Raw genomic sequence first — 17,847 nt, forward strand, 5'->3', positions numbered from 1 at the left:
ATAGAGATCCTGTTAAAGAAAAAACAAGGCTTTTTTTAATAATCTAAAATAATTTATATGTTTTTCTAACAAAATATTGTGATAATGTAGCACCAATCTATTTTTTTAATCTAAATAACGCTATTCTTTAAGTTTGTTTTATGCAAAATCATCTCCAAATCATCAAACTTGATCTTCTCCAAAATATCATTTTCAATTACATTATCGCTATTCCATTTAATCTTTCTTGACACCTCTTTGAGACTACAAATTTTTCAGTTTTTTTTTTTTTGACATTTTTGTATCTACAATCATGAGCCATATTCTATAAAAATATAATAGAACAATAGAACCTGGATAGTGATTGGACAAAAAGCTGTAGACTCTTTTTTTTCTTCTCGTCATAATCTGTTTAGTACTTCTTCTTTGTGTTTGCTATTTTTTTTTTTGTAAAAGTTGGTGAATAAATTATATACTTCTCTCCCTATTTATAATCACTAATTAATAATAATTTCCTAAACATAATCAAATTAGAATATTAACTTTCTAAACTTACAATGAATATTAAAACAAACACCAACATCTATTTTTTACTTTCCAAAATATATAATTGATATAAATGATAATTACTCCTTAACTTATTGCATTTTTCTTTGGTTATGTAAACACAATTAAATATGTAACTTATATTTATGTTTATTGGTTAATAAATACAAAAATTAAAATTAAATATAGATATCTTATTTTCATAAACATGTGATTTTATATTTATAACTATAGTAAAACTAAAAAAATTATGGACCCCTTAAAATTTTGGACCCTGTTCTACCGCTCCACTTGCACGTGGAAAAAGACGGCTCTGCAACATACTATATATAGATCAAAATAACAGTGAGTTTAAACAAAGTAATGTCTTAAGGGCAACATTATCGCCGTTGTTAGCTTTAGTCCTTAGGGAGTATATGATTTAATTTAAATCAAATTTGCATCATATACGCTGGGACGCGTCCGTTTTGTCCTTAGCTAACATGTTTTTTTTTGTCCTTAGGTGATACGTGTCGGCAAGGGAATGGTGGAAGAGTTTTCGTTAGGGCAAAATCGAATTGGGATCGAGATCGACATTTCTCGTCTCTCTCCTTCTCTCTCGCGGCGATCGAAAGGGCGATTTTGCTCTCAACGGCACATCTCCTTCGTGACGGTTCTCCCATCGACAAATCTCCTCCCAAGTCGTCTCCTCTCGACGGATCTCCTCCTGAGGCATCTCTCGGCGGTTCTAACCATCGATCTGTCGGCGCATCTCCTTCTCTCTCGATTCTCTCCGCAGTTCTCTTGGCGGATCTCTCAACCATTCTCTCTGTGATTCGAAGGTGAAAGGGTATGTGTTCCTCCTCCTTATGATTTGCATGTAGTTGGTTTATGTTTTCGATCTACTTTAGCTGAGGTTTCCATGTATTTAGACGTTGATTGATTTGCTTGCTTTGCAATAGATTTAGGGATTTTGTATCATATATTTTCGTCTCTTTAGTCTTTGAGAGTGTGGTTATTAGATGATAGTGGTATTATGTGATGTTATCGTGTAGATTTAGGGATTTCGATCGTAGATTATAGTTGTGATATAGATTGTGTACGTGTGGTGAGATGAGTTTATCGATTCAGTAGATGTGTAATGTGTTCTTCGCATTTGGTAAATGTGTTCTGTTATCGATGAAACTGAGATGTGTGATTATTTGTTGTTTATCTCATGAAACTGAGATGTGTGTTCTTATGTTTCCGAGGTTATTAGGTGAGGTGAGGTTCGATCACCAGGATTGTATTAGCAAGGAGATCAAAGAGAAACAACCATTTCCTCCACAGTTGAAGGTAAACTTCTTTCTCTTCAGCTCGAAAGTAATGTAGTTTGTATAATAGTTAAAACGTCTAGTTTTCTTTCTCTATTTTGTTTTCGACCAAAGCGTTTAGTTTGTATAATAGTTAAAGCGTCTAGTTTGTTTGCAAGGCCACACTTTCTTGGTATTTTCGAGTCTTTTTTGATTGTGACCAAAGCGTGTAGTTTGTTTGCAAGGCTAGTTTGTTTGGTAGTTAATGCACTTGTAGTTAGGTAATTATGGTTGTGTAATGTGTAGTAACTGAGATGTACTTTTGTAGTTAGGTCATTATGGTAGTTTTAATTACCATTTTCAACTATTTAACCCTTCTTTCACAATTTCGATTTAATCTCCATCATCTTCTTTCTCTTTTCTCTGGTATAACTCTATCACATTCCTTCTTCTATTCTCTTTTCACTTCTATCTTCTTTATTTTATGGATCCAAGGATTCCGTATAGCCAGTCTACTGGTTATACGGGCCTTCTTTACAGTCAACACGAAAGTGTTTATGATGGGAACTCTCCTTATGAGAGTTTTCCTTCTGGATCTTCACAGATCCCTCAATTCAGTTCTCAACAGTGTGAGGCTCCAACTCCACCCACACATCCACCCGTAGAGCGTGGGAGGAGACATAAATGGACCCCAGCCGAGGACGAGATGCTGATCAGTGCCTGGTTAAATACCTCTAAGGACGCTATAGTCGACAATAACCAAAAATCAGGCACTTTCTGGAAACGAGTTGGAGATTATTTCTTCGCAGCTCTTTCTGGTGGAGATTGTGTTGAAAGTAGCGAGCATGTCTACTATAAGCAGAGGTGGCACAAAATCAGTAATGACACATCCAAGTTTTGTGGTGCATATGCGGCTGCAGAGAGACAAATATCTAGTGGTCAGCATGAGAACGATGTACTCAAGGTGGCCCATGAAATATTCTTCGCGGATCAGGGGTCCAAATTCACACTGGAGCATGCGTGGTGTGTGTTGAGGTATGAGCAGAAATGGCTCAACCTCAACAGCACTAAAGCTTCTGAAAGTTCAAAGAGGAAAACCGTTGAATCAGATTCCCAAACTTCAACCACAAGTGTTGGTGAAGAAGAGATACGCCCTGAAGGTGTAAAGGCTGCAAAAGCTAAACGTAATGCAAATGGAAAGTCTGTTGATTACTATACGACGGTACTTGAACTGAGGAAGGTGGATTTGGATAGGAAAGAAAAACTCCAGAAGCTTGCCATCTTAGACACTCTCCTAGCCAAAACCCAACCACTCCTGGTTGCTTTGTACTAAAACCTTTATCAATTAATCTATTATGTTTACTTGCTTGTATGATGTTTACTTGCTTGTATGTTTAGCTACTATAAATGTCCATCTGTAATATGAATGTCCATGTCTAATTTTTATCTTGTAATTTTTTGCAGTTTTCGGATTACACATGGGTCTTGATTACAGCTATTCACAACCTTCACAGGATGAGACGTTTGGTGGGGCTGAGTCAGACAGTGACTACAACGAAGTCGAATCTCTCATTCAGCAAGACCAAGCTCAGTTAGACCAAGCTCTCATTCAGCAAGACCAAGCTCTCATTCAGCAACACGAAGCTCTCATTCAGCAAGACCAAGCACATGCGTTTCTGTACCCTCCACAGCCGGAGGTTGAATTCGGATTTCCACAAATATGCTACTGTGGGAGTGAACCGAAGATAGCTACGTCTAGCATCGAACCAGGTCGCAGATACTACACATGTACAAATGCAAACGATGGAGAGTGTCATGTGTGGAAATGGTGGGACGAGGCTGTAATGGAGGAGATGCGAGCCAGGGATGGACACACATTTCAGTTAGCCGAGAAGGTAGATTCTCTGACCTTCTTCAATGACCATGCTACTGAGCAGAAGCTCGTTAGATTAGAGAACATGGTGTGTGAGTTGGCCAAGAATAAATCAAAGTCTAGCTTAGATTACTTCGTTGCGGTTATGGTTATGGTCTTAATTTTCATAGGTGTCATCCTCGTATTTGTCTAATGTGTTATGGTTATGGGAACTTCTTTGTAATGACTTCAGATTTGTGATGTATGGTTATGGTAACAAAGGAAACAAACATTACTTGGTCGCTTTACTGCTTAGCATAATTGACATTATATAACTTCTATTTCTGAATCATTACATAACTTGTATTTTTTGAATTAACATTACATAACTTGTATTTTTTGAATCATAATTAACAATTTTAGATGTGTACCTAATAGTTTATGACATTGAAACAATATGCATGTTTAAAATTCAGAAGAAGTGAACCTATAAAGTAGTTGAAAATGTCAGGAGACAAACATGTTGTGTACCTAAAAAGTAGTTGAAAGGTTCACAAGACAAACAACAGACAATCACAACATTGTAACTTCATGAGCCTATAAATGTGACGGACATATTCTCGTTAAAATTACAACTCCTCTACTTCTTTCTTATATTAAGAACATTGCCTTCTTTTTTTCATTCAAAATGCTTCTTCTTCACATTATCATTATAACCAAAATGACGATGATGTTGATCCATTTGAAAATATTTTTGAAGATTTCTTACAAATCCCAGATATTATTCCCAAACCGAGAGAGCGAAAAACACGTATCTTTATTGAGAGAGAGCAGGAAGAAGGCCAGAACCAGCTTTGGAATGATTATTTTAGCGAGACTCCAACATTCCCGCACAATATTTTCCGGAGACGGTTTCGAATGAACAAGACATTTTTCTTGCGTATTGTGCATCGTCTCGAGCAAGAAGTGGATTATTTTAAACCATCACAAGATGCAACCGGTCGGTCTAGCCTAACCGCGCTCCAAAAATGTACCGCAGCAATTCGTCAGTTGGCGTATGGTGGTGGGGCTGATACCGTTGACGAATATGTCCGACTAGGTGAAACCACAGCTAGAAAATGTTTGCACCATTTTACCAACGGAATCATCCACTTGTTTGGCGATGAATACCTTAGATGTCCTACACCAGAGGATCTGTAAAGACTACTATATATTGGAGAACAACGTGGATTTCCAGGAATGGTTGGAAGCATCGACTGTATGCATTGGGAGTGGAAGAATTGTCCAGCTGCTTGGAAAGGAATGTATTCACGAGGAACCGGAAAACCAACAATTGTGTTGGAGGCGGTGGCTGATTACGACCTCTGGATATGGCACGCGTTTTTTGGAGCACCAGGTACTATGAACGATCTAAATATTCTTGATCGATCACCGGTTTTTGATGACATTATTAACGGAATAGCACCACAAGTCAACTTCTATGTTAATGGTCATCCGTACCATTTGGCATATTATCTCACTGATGGGATTTATCCTGACTGGGCGATTTTTATTCAATCTATCCGTCTACCACAAAGTGAGAAACATTCATTATTTGCTAAAACCCAAGAAGCTGTACGGAAAGATGTTGAACGTGCCTTTGGAGTCCTGCAAGCTAGATTTGCCGTCGTCAGAAATCCATCTAATTTATGGGATAAACAAAAAATAGAAAATATTATGAGAGCATGTATCCTCCATAATATGATTGTCGAGGATGAACGGGCAGCAAGGACACAATATGTGGTTCCTAGATTTGAAGAAAGTGAAGAGGAAAGATTTTCCGTCAATATGCCTTCGCCTCTCGGCAATACAATGGATCGTCGAACGAACGTTCGCAATAGACAAGCCCATCATAATTTAAAAAATGATTTGATTGAAAATATATGGATTAAATTTGGACATCTTCCAAATAACATGTAATTTATAAGTTTTTATGAATTTAATAAAATGTTTGTTTCCTTTTAATTATGTTTTTTTATTTTTTTTTCTGTTTTTTTTAATTTTTTTTGTTGTAATTTTCTTTTTCTTTCAATCTAATGTTAACTTCTCTTTTATGTTTTATTTAAAATGTATCTTTTATATCTTATCACACATTAAAATAAATATTATAAAATATGCTAAGACGTTTTGTCTTACCAATAATCAACAAATTGACAAAAGTCCTTAAGCATTTGTCCCTAACTAAAAAATAATACTAATTTATTCTAAGGACAAAATTTTGTAGAACCAATAATGTTGCCCTAACAACAATCAAGAAACAAAGATAGTATATAGAGCTGTCTTTCTGAAGATAATTATGCAAACCATAACTTGAAATTGTCTTACAGAATGGCACTGTATAAGATATATATACTACATATAACATGAGTTGGGAAAATGTTCTAAATGATCTTGGTCCAGTTAAAGGTTAAATTAATTAACCAGTCCCTTGCATCTTGTTCAAGCCGTCATATCACTCGTTTACTCCCTAGGCTGCAGCCCAAATCCGGTAGCCTCGGATCTTTTCATAATCCTCAACCTCCTGCATGACTCTATGAACATTCTGCAAAATCAAAATACCCAAACCAATTTAGGGGGTGTTATTGGGGAAAGAATTCTAGAGGAATTATTAAATTTTGAGATTCCGTTGTTATTGGTTTGTGAATTTTTAAAATCTAAATAGAATCCATTGTTATTGGGGTGATGATTTTTAAATTCCACTCAAAATCCTTTGTTATTGGAAAAATTTAGTTTTCATTGATTTTAAGATTCTATTAAAATCTATTGTTATTGGGATGTAAATTTTCTTTGTTTTTACTCATAGTACTCAACTTTGAGAATACCATCTATACCCATAAGATTTTTGAAATCAATGTAATAAAATACACTCACATACAAAAACTCAAATTGAAGAATGAAATAATATACAAATCACAACTTTAACATAATAAAATTCACAACTTAAAAAAATAGAAAAAAATATTAAAAATTTAAAATAAAAATTGTAAAAATAGTTTTAAAAAGCACTTTCAAATCTTTTAAAAAACATTTCAAAAATAATAATTCAAATTTTTTTTACAAAAATTCAAATTTAAAACATATATTTCGAAATTATATAAAAAATATTTTTATTATTTATTATTTATATATCTATAAACTAAAAAGAAGAAATTAAATTTTTGGTAATTTTATTTCTTGAGATCTTTTTTGTGAGAAAAACTTTTTTAAAAGTTGTTTAAGAATTACCTTAATTGAAATGATTTTCTTTCCATTTTTTTCTACCACCGTTAATTTCTTACTTTAAAAGTTAATAACAATCAATAGAATTCTATACACAAGTAATGAAAATCTATGTAAAAGTATTTGATATAATTTGTTAAATCTAGTTAACTTGTAAAATCCTCTCAACTATTAAAATCATCAAATTCCACAGAAATTCATGTTCCAATAAACCCCCCCCCCCCCCCCCCCCCCCCCCCCCCCCCCCCCCCCCTCTGAAGTTTATAATGAGATCTAATCTAAGCCAAGAGATATGAACATATACCCCCAAGGTACATCTCCCGCGAGCATCCAATCTCCATCTTTGTCTTCGTATATGGTAACGTATTCGCAGTTATCACCATCTGTAAATATTAATCGTGTGTTGATTATATTGTGATAGTTATAGAAGTCCAATTTCTGGTTTATAGTGTCTTGTTTAAAGACTATTCATTCTAAAAGAAAGAAAAAATGAAATTTAAAACTCTAGTTTTAAGACTAGGCAGGTCATGACGAGCTAACTCAAGATTTTTCTAGTTAGAACTAAACTTAAACCACCTAAATCTGATATTCACCAGATGAATAAGAAGAGACCACAACACTCTTAATTAAGTCTAAAACATGTATTAAGATTTCCATATGTGTTCCTATTAACAATTTCTTGCATTACCTATTAAAACGCTTTAGTTCTTAATCTAATCACTCGTACTATCGATTAATTAGTTATTTTCATGTGACCTAACCACTCTACATTAGTTTAATACGCGAGAATTCATTTACTAACCAATGCCATGGAAACCGAAGAGCTTATCGAGAGCAAAGGCTAAATCATCATAACCTTGGTTTGAACCAAGATCCATCTTCCTCAAGTAAGGTACACCATCCATACTAACTTTCACATACCCTAACCCCACTTTCGTCGTCGAAACTTCCTTACAGCTGTTTTTCCTCCGGTAAGAGCAAACCGGCGGCCACCCCACCACCTGAGTTTTCACCGCCGGCGTTTCATTAACCTTCTCCACGTCAACACCAGATGAAACAACGCCGCTCTCACATTGTTCACTATTACTTCCGGAAGACGTCATGATCATCTCCGTGAAACCTCTCTTCTTCATCATCTTCTCCGTCACATCTCTCCCCGGAAGTCCAAGTCTCAGCTCCGTTATCTCAAGCTCGAGTCCATCTTTCTCCATTTCTTAACTTCTTTATTATTTTGAAATATGAGAACTTTCTTTTCACACACACTTCTCTTCTTGTAGTAATGGCACTACCGCGTCGTGCTTTATATATGTTGCTTCCTTGGTCCACACGATTAAACCGATAAAGACCAATAAGAGAGTGACACGTAAAGTCGTTTGATATCTAAAGTCTTCTTACTCAATTTGTGTGGGGGAGACAAAATGGGGGCAAAGACAGATCAACTGAAGATGCGGTGGTCGGTCACATGAGAGACATAAGTTTGGTGCTTTTTTAAAATTTCGACAATTAATAAAGACAAAGACCGGCACCACAAGGTGGTTAAGGGACAGATCCTACGGTTGTGAAAATTTCTTGTGATTTTTCTCTGACCGTTGGATTATTGGAATCCGAATCTTACTTCGACAGGATTATCGCAGGTTTTTAAAGGGATTTTTTGAAAAAAAGTATTGCGTGGATCCCATAGAAACATAAGAATCAGTTACAGAAAGCACCAAATAAAGATCGATTTTGGTCTGTTTGCGTGTTCCACCGACACGTGGCGATTCGCGATTGGTGCGCTTTTTAATTTTTTAATTTTCTAATCTGACAAAGAAAAAGAAAAAATTAAAAAACCCTTAGTGGGTTTCATGGATAATCATGGTCTAACATCCCATGTGTGTTCTTGTTGTAACTAGTAAATCACAACTACAGCATACCTTTTCTCCTTTTTAAATTAAGTTCTCGCTATTTTATAGTGGAAATAAATATTAAGTTAAGTCTATTTGTTCACATTTCTAATAAGAGTATATGCATATTTAATCAAATCCTACCATTTTGGGATATGTTCGTTATATCTCCTTCCATACTTTTTAAATTGCCAACTAACGATATTTAGCTTAATTATAAGATATTTCAGTAATGATTTTGATTGGTCACCGCAAAAATCTCACATGGGGAGAGGATACACCAAAATCCAAATATAATTTGTATGGATGGTACCAAATATAATGCGAGTTTAGTTTTGCACTAGACTAAAGTAAAATTGAATCTAGTTGCGATTAATTTGGCATGTGTTTTTATATTTTGGTTCAGATATCAAACATATTCATACTTTCAACGAAAGTAACTACTTAACTAGCTTTCAAGTTTTTTGTTCCAAAAAAAAAAATAGCTTTCAAGTTTTGGTCTGATTTGTCCCTCTCTCTTTTAAAATTAGTTTGGTTTATATTTGATTGAACTTTTGGGATATCTATGATCAAATTTTGAATCAGTTTTACTTGTAGATCGATCTTATTATATTGTTGATTGGTAAAGAGCAGATCAATTCAACTAATACGGGTTTAAAACATCTATTGTAAAATCTTATTTGAAGTCTGCATATAAAAAAATTGGCAAAGAAAATTTATATGATAACCATGTGTTACGTCAGGGTTTTTCATGCAATACACGCATTTCCAAAGTTAGTCACAACCCAATGATTTTGAGGGGAGTAAACTAGTTTCGAATGAGTTCAAACTCAGCTAGACCCGAGTTCTTAGGTTGTCTTATTGCTAACTATCTTTTGCTCAACATCCCAATCTAACACAAGAAGTAATCATGGGGTTAGAGATGTCCGCCCTGAATTAGTCGCTGACGTAGTTGCTAAAAAAAGACGTCGTGTTGAGTGGTGAAGACCATGTGGAATCAAGGTGCTGAACGGGAATCGTGTAGACTTGGAGAGCAAGAGAGTATCTTGGAGATATGGAAAGAGAAATAAACTTGAAGAGCAAGTTTATGACTTAAAAGAAGAGAAATAAGTGCATTCCAAAAAAAGAAAAGTTACACTTGATGTTATGGAAGATGTTCATATCCATGTTGCCTTAGAGACTAGGGTTTCAGGAAGTGGAGAATAATATAAGATAGCTATGGATCGTCCGTAAAAAGACATAGACATAGAGGCTGATCATATAGAGAGAGAAAAGTTCTTGAGAGTGTTCTTGGGTCGTGCTGAAGCAGTTGCTGAAGTACTGACGACAGAGAGACAAGTTTGAGTAGATTAAGAATCTTTCAGTAGCAGCTGTTATGGTGTTAACAAGTTGTGTAAAGCTGATAAGCAAGTCTTGTAATAGATTGTTTAGGCGATTTCTAGTAACGCAATAGTTGGTTGCTTGTATCTATTTTGTCTCTTGATTTATCTTCTTCATTGCTCAATTGTGGTGTCATCTTTGCACCGATGATGCAGGGACACGAGCATAGAAAAAGAAGATCGACCGTGTGTGTGGGTTCACTATTGTCTACATACTTTGATTGATTGATGAACAGCAACAGGTTGGGCCACGTGAAATTATATGAAATACAACCACACAATATCCCCCATATTTCTAGTTTGTCTACTGATATTCCGTATTTTTAACGGTTTTAAACTCGTATTGGAGCAATTAAATGGTCGGTTTTAATTAATGTTTTGGTCTATTTGATGCGTTTTGGTGTTCTTAAGTGTAATATGCAGGTTACTAGATAGCTTGAAAGAAAAGAACGCATTCGGGATTTATTCAGAAGCAAGATGGACCGAACAATGGACCGAACGAGAAGTATTGATCGCACAGAGCCACAGATCGACCGATCCGGTCAATGTGGATCGACCGATCCACGGTTTCAGCAACAGATCGACCGATCCGGTCCATGTGGATCGACCGATCCCACGCTCTACGGGCTCCACACGCACAAACGAGCTTTTCACTCCTTTTTACCCACTCCCCTCAATAATGGACAGAAGGACTCGACTTTTGAGACTCAGAAAAGACCAGGGGCGACCAAGAAGGAGATTTACAAGTTCTTGAGAGAGATTTGAGAGTTTTGTACTTGTTTTGTGTGATTTGTGAAGATTTGTAAAGGAGTTCATCTCAAAACCATTTGGAGAAGATCTTCTGAACCTTTACTCTGTTTTAATACAATCTTATCATGTTTTCTTCATCAAAATCGTGTTGTTCTTGCTTAGTTATGTGTGAGTAGTCATCTAGTTGGGTTTAGGGGTTCTCATAGGGGATTTCTTGATGTTTTGATTCATAAAACGTGTGTAGACTAAGGGATTACGTTTTGGTTCTTCATCTAATGGATTTCTTACTGCTTGAACTGAATTGATCACTTAGTTCATGATTTCAGATTGTTTGATGCACCGAAAGTGATTGTTTGAACTTCCGAAAATACTTTAGATGAGCAAAGTGTCCTTAACCCTCGGAAGTTGATGTTATTGCGCTTTGTGAACATATTGAACCTGTTCTTAATGCTTGTTTAGAAATTGAAACTCAGCGGAAGTTAGTGTGGAGATTTCTATAACATAGAGAATTAGCGCTACGGAAGTAGGTTAATTCTAATATCGTGTTTGAGTTCTAGACGGTTCTTAATATATCCCTGTGTCTGCCATTAATTGTATCTTGATTAAAAAGAAATCCCTGAGAATTCCCAATGCCCAACGTTTGTTTTAAAATAGTTTTCAAATCGTTTAAATCATCTTTTTACAGCTTGTTTATGTTTTGTGACACTAAAGAAAATTAAATAAAAACCATCAAAATTATATCTTTGTTCGCTGTAGCTATTAACTTGTCTGCAACTCTACGTGTGATCATCGGTCCCTGTGGATTCGATCCCGCATTACTACTGCGTACTTTACTGTGCACTTGCAGTTAGATAATCGGGTTAAAACTCGACACATCAAGTTTTTGGCGCCGTTGCCGGGGACCATTTGGTCACCCTAGAGTTAATGATCAGTTTAAGACTATAGCATTTTTATTTTGTCTAATGTTTCTGTCTTTCTCTTTCTGTTTGTGTTTTCAGGTGAATGAGCGGATTTCATACTAGAAGCAAAGGATCATCGAATTTAATACCTTTGGAGTTAGAGCTCGGCCGCCTAGAGAGACAAGTGAAAAAGAAAAGACTTGAGTCCGCTGAAGAGGTTGAAATGGCTGAACACCAAGAAGACCAGTTTCAGGACAACCCGCAAAATCCAATTCCTGTAGATGAACGAGAAGGCAACAATGCTGGTGATAATCAGCAGGCTGGTGTAGCTGCAAGACAACAGGCTGGAGACTATGGCATGCCTAGGATGACGCTTGCACATTATGATACACCAGATGCATTCTATGCCGATCGTTCTGGGATTCGCCCACCTCCCATTGAGAGAAGAGACTTTGAGATCAAGACTGGTCTCATTAATTTGGTGGAGAAAAATCCGTTTCATGGAAACCCGTCTGAGGACCCGATGTATCACTTGGAGCATTTTGAGCGAGTCTGTGACACCAGCAGACATAATGGAGTTCCTCAAGGCGCTTTGAAATGCAGGTTGTTCCCGTTTTCCTTAGCTGATAAAGCTATCAGATGGTTAAAGTCCATCCCTCCAGGATCTCTTACTACATGGGAAGAGACAAGAGCTGCTTTTCTACAGCATTTCTTCACCAAGTCAAGGTCCACATATCTGAGAAGCAGAATTGGAAGCTTTCAGCAGCTTGATTCAGAAAGCTTTCATGAGGCTTGGGAGCGTTTCAAGGAGTACACACAGGACTGCCCTCACCATGGTTACACTGATGTGAGCTTGCTGAACATTTTCTATAATGGAGTTCATGAAGAGAGTCAAGATGCCATGGACACAGCAAGTAATGGTGATTTCATGACCAAGACTGTTGAAGAAGCTTACACCTTGCTGAACAACCTGTCATCCAGCAAAGCAAACCGCAAGTCAAGGTTTGACACCAGCCAGAAGAGGGTTGGTTATGAATCCAAGAAGATAGACGAGCTGAATGCCAAGATTGAGATGCTTCTCAAGAGAGATAAGAAATCTGTGAAATTTGTGGAGGAGCAAGGCTATCGTTCCTCACAAGAAATTGTTGGTGATGATTCAGATGATATGCAAGCTGATGTGAACTACATTGGTGGTCAAGGAAACTACAACAGAGGCTACAATCAGAACCTTGGATGGAGTCAAAATCAGCAAAATAATCTGTCTTACCGGAGCAACAATGTGGAGAATCCACAACATCAGTCCTACCCTCAGGCAGGAAACAGGCAGAACCAGAATCAGAACCAGAGTGTGTTCAACCAAGGATATCAGAACAGAAATCAATATCAGGGGAACAACTCGGGCAACTCAGGATTTCAGCAAAGGCAGCAGTACAACAACTACCAGAATCAAGGGAATGCCTCTTCGTCACAGTCTTCTCAGGATAACGAAATTAAGAAGATGCTGCAAATGGTGCTAGAAGGTCAGAAGAATAGCACTGCAGAGATAAACACCAAGGTGGATAACATGTATGGAGAGCTTAATGGGAAGTTTGAAACTTTGAACACCCATTTGAAAGTTTTGGAAAAGCAAGTTGCTCAAACCGCCTCCAGCAGCAGAACAGCACCTGGATTTCTACCAGGGAAGTCAGAGACGAATCCCAAGGAGTTTGTGAATGCTGTAACACTTAGGAGTGGAAAAACGATTGAGGGATCGAATGAGAAAGAGATCGACCGATCTCAAGAACAGATCGACCGATCCAAGGGGAAGGAGATCGACCGATCCGGTCCATCTGGATCGACCGATCCCGTGTCAACAAAGCCAAATTCCTCTGAACCTGAAGAGGTGTATGTGGCGCCTCCTGCTTATGTTCCTAAGGCTCCATACCCATCCAGACCAAGGCAGAAGATCAAAGAACGTGAGTACGAGAAGCTAAAGAACCTTGTTGGGGAGTTACATGTGAGATTGCCATTCGTTGAAGCGGTGAAGATGGTACCTTCTCTTAAAAGGTACATGAAGGAGATTCTTACCGATAAGATGAGCCTAGAGCGTGGTGTGTTGATGCTCAATGAGGAATGTAGCGCAGTTCTACAAAATGTCATGCCTAAAAAGCGTGAAGATCCCGGAGCATTTGTTCTACCATGCCGCATTGGATCACTTACCTTTGAGAGGAGTCTCTGCGATCTGGGTTCAGGAGTGAGCCTAATGCCTTTCTCTGTCTCTGAGAGGCTAGGCATGACGAACTACAAACCTACAAGGATCTCCTTGGTCCTTGCTGACCGATCAGTGCGAAGACCAGTCGGTGTACTAGAAAACATCCCTGTTGGTGTTGGAAAGGGATATGTGCTTACCGATTTTGTAGTTCTGGAGCTGGAAGAGGAACCTAAAGATCCTCTCATTTTGGGCAGACCGTTTTTAGCTACTGCTGGAGCCATGATTGATGTACAGAATGGGCATATAGACTTACGTCTAGGAGACATGGCGATGAGATACAATGTGGAGAAGGTGCTGAAAAATCCGACTATTGATGGACAGACTTTCTGGGTTGATACATTGACTGAACTGGTGGAGGAAATGGATGAAGAGTTGCACACTGATGATCCTCTACAAGTCGCATTGACCCAAAGGGAGAGTGAGTTCGGGTTCATGAACCAAGAAGTGGTTGGATTTTCTGAGATTTTGGATTCAGCCTCACCGATTGAGAAGCATGTCGCCTATGTCAGCCTTGAAGACTCAGGCACCGATAAAACCGTCAAACCGTCATCCTCCCAACCAGATTGGAGTGAGGAGAATGCTCCAAAGGTGGAACTTAAAGCCCTCCCAGCTGGGCTGAGGTATGCATTTTTGGGACCGAATTCCACATATCCTGTTATTATTTGTGCTAACCTGAATAATGTGGAGACCGCTTTGCTTCTTTCAAAATTGCGAAAGTATAGAAAAGCATTGGGGTACTCTTTGGATGATATTACAGGTATTTCTCCAGATCTTTGCATGCACAAGATTCACTTGGAGGATGAGTCAAAGACGTCCATAGAGCACCAGCGAAGACTGAATCCCAAACTGATGGAAGTTGTGAAAAAGGAGATTCTAAAGCTGTTGAGTGCAGGGGTGATCTACCCAATTTCAGACAGCACTTGGGTGAGCCCGGTTCATGTGGTTCCTAAGAAGGGTGGCATCACTGTCATCACAAATGAGAAGGCTGAGCTGATTCCTACCAGAACAGTCACAGGGCATAGGATGTGCATTGACTACAGGAAGCTAAACTCAGCCACAAGGAAGGACCACTTCCCACTTCCTTTCATTGACCAGATGCTGGAAAGACTAGCCAACCACCCCTACTACTGTTTTCTCGATGGCTACTCCGGGTTCTTTCAGATACCCATTCATCCAGACGACCAAGAGAAGACAACATTCACCTGTCCATACGGTACTTTTGCCTACAGGAGAATGCCCTTCGGATTGTGCAATGCTCCTGCCACTTTCCAGAGATGCATGATGTCGATCTTTACTGATCTTATTGAGGACATTATGGAGGTTTTTATGGACGATTTCTCAGTCTACGGTTCTTCATTTACCGACTGCCTTGCTAATCTGTGCAAGGTGCTGGAAAGATGTGAGGAGAAGAACTTGGTGCTAAATTGGGAGAAGTGCCATTTCATGGTGAAAGATGGCATTGTTTTGGGTCACAGGATATCAGAGCAGGGTATCGAGGTTGACAAAGCAAAGATTGAAGTTATGACCAGCCTACAGCCTCCTAGGACAGTGAGGGATATTCGGAGTTTTCTGGGACATGCCGGTTTCTACAGGAGGTTTATCAAAGACTTCTCTATGATAGCGAGGCCACTCACCCGTCTGCTGTGCAAAGAAGCGAAGTTTGTTTTTGATGCTGACTGCCTCGCTGCGTTTCAGATTCTCAAGAAGTCTCTAGTCAGTGCTCCCATTGTGCAGCCACCAGATTGGGACTTGCCATTTGAAATAATGTGTGACGCAAGTGATTACGCGATTGGAGCTGTTTTGGGGCAGAGAAAAGACAAGAAACTCCATGTGATCTATTATGCCAGCCGAACGCTTGATGATGCTCAAATCAAGTATGCTACCACTGAGAAGGAGTTGCTGGCAGTAGTTTATGCTTTCGAGAAGTTCAGGTCCTATTTGGTGGGCTCGAAAGTAATTGTGCACACAGATCATGCAGCCTTGAAGTACCTGATGACGAAAAAAGATGCTAAACCGAGACTCTTAAGGTGGATCTTACTGCTACAGGAGTTTGATATTGAGATCAGAGACAAGAGAGGAGCAGAAAATGGAGTGGCAGATCATCTTTCCCGAATGAGAGTGGAAGCTGAAACACCACTGGATGATACATTACCCGAGGAGAATGTCTATGTGATCACCTTGCTGGAGGATGAGTATTTGGATCAGGCTGATTGCTGTGTCATGAGACAAATTCAGGATGATCTCCCATGGTTTGCAGACTTTGCAAACTACCTATGTGCTGGAATTGAACCACCGAACCTGAAGGGGTATGAGAGGAAGAAGTTCATGAGAGATGTGAACCACTACTACTGGGATGATCCTTTCCTCTACAAGAGATGCTCAGATGGTTTATTCAGGAGATGTGTTCTGTAGAATGAGATGCAAGGGATTTTTTTCCACTGCCACAGTTCAGAATACGCAGGCCATTTTGCAACATTCAAGACGGTTTCTAAGGTCCTGCAGGCTGGTTACTAGTGGCCTACACTTTTCAGAGACGCCCATGAGTTTGTCTCAAAGTGTGATGCATGTCAGCGGAAGGGCAACATCAGTAAGAGAAATGAGATGCCCCAAAATTTCATCCTTGAAGTTGAAGTTTTTGATGTATGGGGAATTGATTTTATGGGCCCTTTCCCATCTTCTTATGGAAATGAGTACATCCTGGTTGCGGTTGATTATGTCTCCAAGTGGGTGGAAGCAGTAGCCAGCAAGACAAATGACTCTAGTGTTGTCAAGAAAATGTTCAAGACAATCATTTTTCCAAGATTCGGGATCCCGAGAGTGGTTATTAGTGATGGAGGCTCTCACTTCATCAACAAGACGTTCGATAAACTGCTGAAGAAACATGGAGTAAAGCATAAGGTAGCTACACCTTATCATCCTCAGACAAGTGGGCAGGTTGAAATATCGAACCGAGAAATCAAAGGGATTTTGGAGAAGGCTGTAGGCAAAACAAGGAAAGATTGGGCTGTGAAGCTTGATGACGCCTTATGGGCGTATAGAACCGCCTACAAGACTCCCTTGGGCACCACTCCTTTTAATCTGGTCTATGGAAAGTCTTGTCACCTACCTGTGGAATTGGAGTACAGTGGTTTTTGGGCAACGAAGTTGATGAACTTCGACATTAAAACCGCTGCAGAAAGGAGGATGGTTCAGTTGAACGAGTTGGACGAGATTCGGTTGAACGCCTATGAGAACACCAAAATCTACAAGGAAAGAACTAAGGCGTGGCATGACAGAAAGATAATCCCGAGAGACTTCACTGCTGGAGACAAAGTCCTTCTGTTCAACTCTAGACTCAAGCTATTTCCTGGAAAGCTTAAGTCTCGTTGGTCCGGACCTTTCACCATCACAGAGGTTAGACCTTATGGAGCTGTTGTCTTGGAAGAGAATGGGAGGAAGTTCACAGTAAATGGGCAGAGGCTAAAACCTTACTTCACAGATGCAAAACCCGAAGAAAGAACCAACATTCCTTTATCGGAACCTGATCTCGCTTAAGGACAACAAAATAGTCAGGCTCGCGACTTTAAACAAGCGCTGAGTGGGAGGCAACCCACATGGTTTGATTTTCTTTCTCTTTTGTGATTATGTTTTCTTGTGTGAATTGATTTTTGGTTGTGTTTTTAGATGATTTTCAGGCATGTATCACGATCAGGCAGAGATCGATCGATCCTAAAGAAACAGAACGGGCGATCCATGTAAGAGATCGGTCGATCATACACGTATGGATCGTTCGATCTAAG

General features: G+C 38.8%; 3 protein-coding genes and 1 non-coding gene across 4 annotated transcripts; 2 read left to right on the top strand and 2 right to left on the bottom strand.

Moving 5' to 3' along the window:
* The first annotated feature begins 1,526 nt into the window (after nt 1-1,526).
* LOC111213511 lies at nt 1,527-3,862 on the top strand. Its single transcript, XM_022715276.2, has 2 exons — nt 1,527-1,839; nt 3,261-3,862. The coding sequence occupies exon 2, from the start codon at nt 3,275-3,277 to the stop codon at nt 3,860-3,862; it is 588 nt and encodes a 195-aa protein (XP_022570997.1). The 5' UTR covers nt 1,527-1,839; nt 3,261-3,274.
* LOC111213512 (glutathione S-transferase T3-like) lies at nt 2,281-3,129 on the top strand. Its single transcript, XM_022715277.1, has one exon. The coding sequence runs from the start codon at nt 2,281-2,283 to the stop codon at nt 3,127-3,129; it is 849 nt and encodes a 282-aa protein (XP_022570998.1).
* A 2,075-nt stretch (nt 3,863-5,937) lies between the features above and the next one.
* Nucleotides 5,938-8,200, bottom strand: LOC125580981 (auxin-responsive protein IAA19-like). The gene is made up of 3 exons (XM_048746320.1): nt 7,709-8,200; nt 7,211-7,289; nt 5,938-6,229 (listed from the first exon to the last, which is right to left on the bottom strand). Exons 1-3 carry the CDS (start codon nt 8,115-8,117, stop codon nt 6,148-6,150), a joined length of 570 nt encoding a protein of 189 aa, XP_048602277.1. The 5' UTR covers nt 8,118-8,200; the 3' UTR covers nt 5,938-6,147.
* A 4,350-nt stretch (nt 8,201-12,550) lies between these two features.
* On the bottom strand, nt 12,551-12,657 carry LOC125581100. Its single transcript, XR_007318811.1, has one exon. It is a non-coding gene; the product is annotated as a small nucleolar RNA R71 (small nucleolar RNA).
* Between the last annotated feature and the right edge of the window lie 5,190 nt (nt 12,658-17,847).

This window comes from Brassica napus, chromosome C1 (assembly GCF_020379485.1).
Source record: "Brassica napus cultivar Da-Ae chromosome C1, Da-Ae, whole genome shotgun sequence".
NCBI classification, from domain to species: Eukaryota; Viridiplantae; Streptophyta; class Magnoliopsida; order Brassicales; family Brassicaceae; genus Brassica; species Brassica napus.